Below are 3,829 nucleotides of genomic sequence, written 5' to 3'. Positions count from 1 at the left end.
AAGAGACGTCCACCACGCCTCTGGCTTCATGCATCTCTGCTGAAGCCGCATACGAAGTGTAGGCTGGTCTCGCTGCAATGTTGATTCAGCCTTAGGCTTCCGCGATGGCCGCGTGTTAGGGCGGCGACCAAGTAAGGGCATGGTACCGGGTTCGTCCCCTGCGCGGTGCGTTGGCTGACGAAAGACGACAGGCATTATTCCAGACAATGTGACAGGTGATATTTTTACAAGGGCCCCCGATTCTATTTATCATTGCCATGCCCTTACATTCACCACTAATTACTCCTTGTCACAATCAACGCATATCTCTAATCTGCCGTTCCTCACTTAATAGCTCGTAAGAGGATGAGGTCGACAGCACGGCCATACTTGGGCGGCGTTAGAAAGTTGATTGTACTCTCTTCCGAGTTTGCTCTCCCGCCTCCCATAGCGCCGCATGGCCATACGATAGATTGGGCCTCAGGGTTTTTTTTTATTGTTTTGCGCTGTCTAACAGGCCTAGAAGTTACTCTGAAACCGGGTGCGGTGAACGACAGGGATCTGATAGTTGGCGGTGCAAAGACACAAGGGACATGATAGACGCTTAGCCCATTGGGCGAAAATTGTACTTGATCGGTTGATAAATAGTCCATTTAAACTGAGGGGTGGGTGTTAGTTGGGTCTAAACCATCAGAAGCTGGAGGGCCACTGGGCTAAATCACTTGGCCATGGGATGATTGACTATCCGTCTAAAAAACTCTAGCCATATCCCAAAAATTCGGGTATCCATGGTCCGTCCTAAATCTGCCCGACTCTCCTCTACATGCTCTGCTCTGATAGAACTACTAGCCAGTGATTCTTTTTGCGAGAACAAAGACTATTTGCCAAGCGAGATGGAGCGAGCAATGGAGTGTCACACTCGCTAACTGCAAAACCGGGATCCCCCTGCCGCATTTTGGGAGTTGTATCAAAACTGGTAAGGTGATTCCGGTTGTGCTTGATGGCGCTAATGTGAGATAGAATGGGCCACAGGTGGCATGCCATGTGGTTCTGCACGAGGAGAAGTGTATGTATGAACTCGGGCTTGGAGCTTTTATATGGGGACAAAGGTAAGTCGTTAGCCATCGTCTGAGCTCTCCTTTAATCATCCGTCCAGACTGGCTAAGCCAAGGTAGTAAAATGGCGGAGTTCGCCCACTTGGGTTGTTCGCGACGACCATACAACGGTCGTGGTCAACTCAATGCTGCCCGAGCTTTATGGCCTGTTGCCGGTTTCCAACGTTCGGTCAACTTTGGTCTTCGGTAACCGGTTGGCCCCACTGGGACGTTCATGCTTGAACGACAATCAAGTCCTCAACACATTTGGGCCGTGGAAGCGTGGGCCTGTACAAGTCCATTTGTGAGGAATTGGGCCGGTCGCTTGAGGCAGTTACTCCGCAGACGCTACAGGTTGCCCAATTGGAACGGGACCACCTGCCACCAGAAGAGGTGAGCCATACCATCCCTGAAGTTGTCTGACGAGGCAAACGCAATGCTAAATTTGAATATAGGCCGGGCTAGCTCGTAGTGACCAAGAGGAAAGCGGATCTTTCACGGCAAAGATCCACGAGCTGGAATGCGCCAACCATGTACTGAAGGACGAGCTTGACCGCACCAGCATCCACCTGCAAGGGTCCCTCGGCGAAAACCGCATATTGCAAGCAAACATCCGTCGGCTTCAGGACCTGTTGGACAGTAGTTCATCTCGAGCAACTCACCTAGAAGACGAGTTGGTTCGTACCGGCAGTGGGATCACCGAAGCTATGCAGGTGTTGCAGGAGTACCAAGCACATGAGGGGAGCATGGTAAAACTGCATGGAGGCAGACAACGTGAATCTTGTGGTAGCATAGACAGCATCGTGCTAGGAATACCGGCTCCGATACCCGACGAGGTGTCTTGACGACATTGTGGTCGCGTGTCCGTGTTATCTTACGAGCGCAAGCGTTCCGGCCAGTGGGTGGGTCTACATTTGAACCCCCGTTTTGGAAAATATCACTTCGCGCCCATCGCAACGCGGCTATGATCGTGCAAAATACGCGTTGTTAGGAGTGAGAACGCGGGTATTGATCTTATGACACATTATCAGGAGATAGCAAGTGCGAAGGGCTCACCTAGCCCATAGAAGGCCATGTTCATTAGGTTCGCGGCTGAAACTTCAAATCGTACTAGTCACTATATATATCCTAGGCTCACCTTTCGCAAAGTCAATTGCGTCTGTTGTCAACCGCACTTGCACGCGGAACACTATTTATTCCACCATATAGCTACTACGGCACTACCACAGAATCCAGCTCCATCAGCCAAGGGTTTAGTCGTGTACTCTGGTGTTCGAAACAATCACCACCCGACATCTGCTGGGCACATACTGCGCCTAACCTAAAAGGGCTAGACTCAACACGTGACATATAATACCCGCCAGTAGGAATTGAAGGGATCACGCGTGACCAAAGTATATTTTCGATGTTCCTATAGATAAAGACTTTGATACGGAATCAGTGCGTTTGATCGCCTTTAACTCCTTGTTACTGACGCTCATATTGGGGTATTATTTGGAAGCAAATTTGCTTTCAATTGAGTCTGTAAAGTCATCGCCTGGTACCTAGAACATGTCATTTGGTGCTGTTCTTTCAGTTTAGCTGGGCTAAGTCTGGATCTTCTTTTAATTGTCGTAGATTCCCAATCCTCGCAACCTCATAAAGTCCATCTCCTATGGATTTGGTCTCTATAGAACCGAGCAGCAATCCTAGAAACCTAGACAGCGTTCCTAGGACCGCTAGTCGATTGCTACGTCAGCAGGTAGGGGGAAACTGATGCTTGGCCGGTGACCACGAGTGTTATTTAAGCTTCTCCCCTCCCACGTATCTCGCCTTTGCCAGGTTCTTAATTCAAAAACGCTTAACAACTTAGTTACATTACTTTCATCCCTATTTATTGCCGTCACCTTGGAACCGATAAAAATCATCTGAGCAGCACGTTGTGTCTCCTTTCCCACTGAAATCCATCGCCCAAAATCATGGTATGAACAGCTGAAATGAGAGGAGCCTTCCGAATCCTGACAATGTCGTGCAGATTTCCATTCTCGACTTCCCAACAGAGATCCTTTGGATCATAGCAAGCACTCTAGAGGGAGGCGATATTTCTGCTCTTGCTCGGACACACTCAATCCTCTATCCCAAGCTACGCCTAGCCCTGATCAAATATAATATCAGGCACCAAAACAGTTCGGCGCTTCACTGGGCCGCTAAAAACAACAATCGCGCCTTTGCAAAAACCTTGCTTTTTTACCGGGCCGATGTGAATGCGCTGCACGATGGTTTCTCTCCCCTCATGACGGCCGCGAAATATGGCTCGGATCTGGTTACCGATCTTTTGCTGCGTAAGAAAAGTTTGCACGTGAATAGGAGAAACGCAGATGGCGAGAGTGCTCTGTGGTTGAGTGTGGCGATAGAGTCATCTGCAGTTGTGAATCAGCTGCTTCAACAGCCTCGTGTCAAAATCGATCTTCCAAATCGCGAGGGTCGAACAGTGCTCTGGCTTGCCGTCTTTAGAGGTAACAGAGACTTGGTGAGCCTGCTACTCTCAAGAGGCGCCAATCCCAATACCATGGACCGATACGGAATGTCGCCATGGATCCAGTCATGCGTCAGGCGCGGTGAATTCATCAAATATCTGCTCCTAGATCACATGAAAGCTGTTTCCCCTGAGATATTCTCGGTGGATGGTGTATTTGCTGAAAATGGAAAATCGATATGCGAGGGCAGCTCTTCCTACGGACAAAGCCAAGTTCAGCTACGAACAAAGCGGGTGAGAT

The 3,829-nt window shown here is 49.4% G+C and overlaps 1 protein-coding gene across 1 annotated transcript; it reads left to right on the top strand.

Moving 5' to 3' along the window:
• Nucleotides 1-1,219: 1,219 nt before the first annotated feature.
• On the top strand, nt 1,220-1,918 carry PGRI_096080 (uncharacterized protein; the record flags this gene model as incomplete). The annotated part of the gene is made up of 3 exons (XM_040797321.1): nt 1,220-1,273; nt 1,329-1,466; nt 1,529-1,918. The coding sequence occupies 3 exons, from the start codon at nt 1,220-1,222 to the stop codon at nt 1,916-1,918; spliced, it is 582 nt and encodes a 193-aa protein (XP_040647972.1).
• Nucleotides 1,919-3,829: the final 1,911 nt, after the last annotated feature.

The sequence above is a fragment of the Penicillium griseofulvum genome (assembly GCF_001561935.1).
Source record: "Penicillium griseofulvum strain PG3 chromosome Unknown contig_32, whole genome shotgun sequence".
Classification (NCBI taxonomy): Eukaryota; Fungi; Ascomycota; class Eurotiomycetes; order Eurotiales; family Aspergillaceae; genus Penicillium; species Penicillium griseofulvum.
The sequence above is the reverse complement of the archived record's forward strand: the minus strand, read 5'-3'. Positions and strand labels throughout refer to the sequence as shown.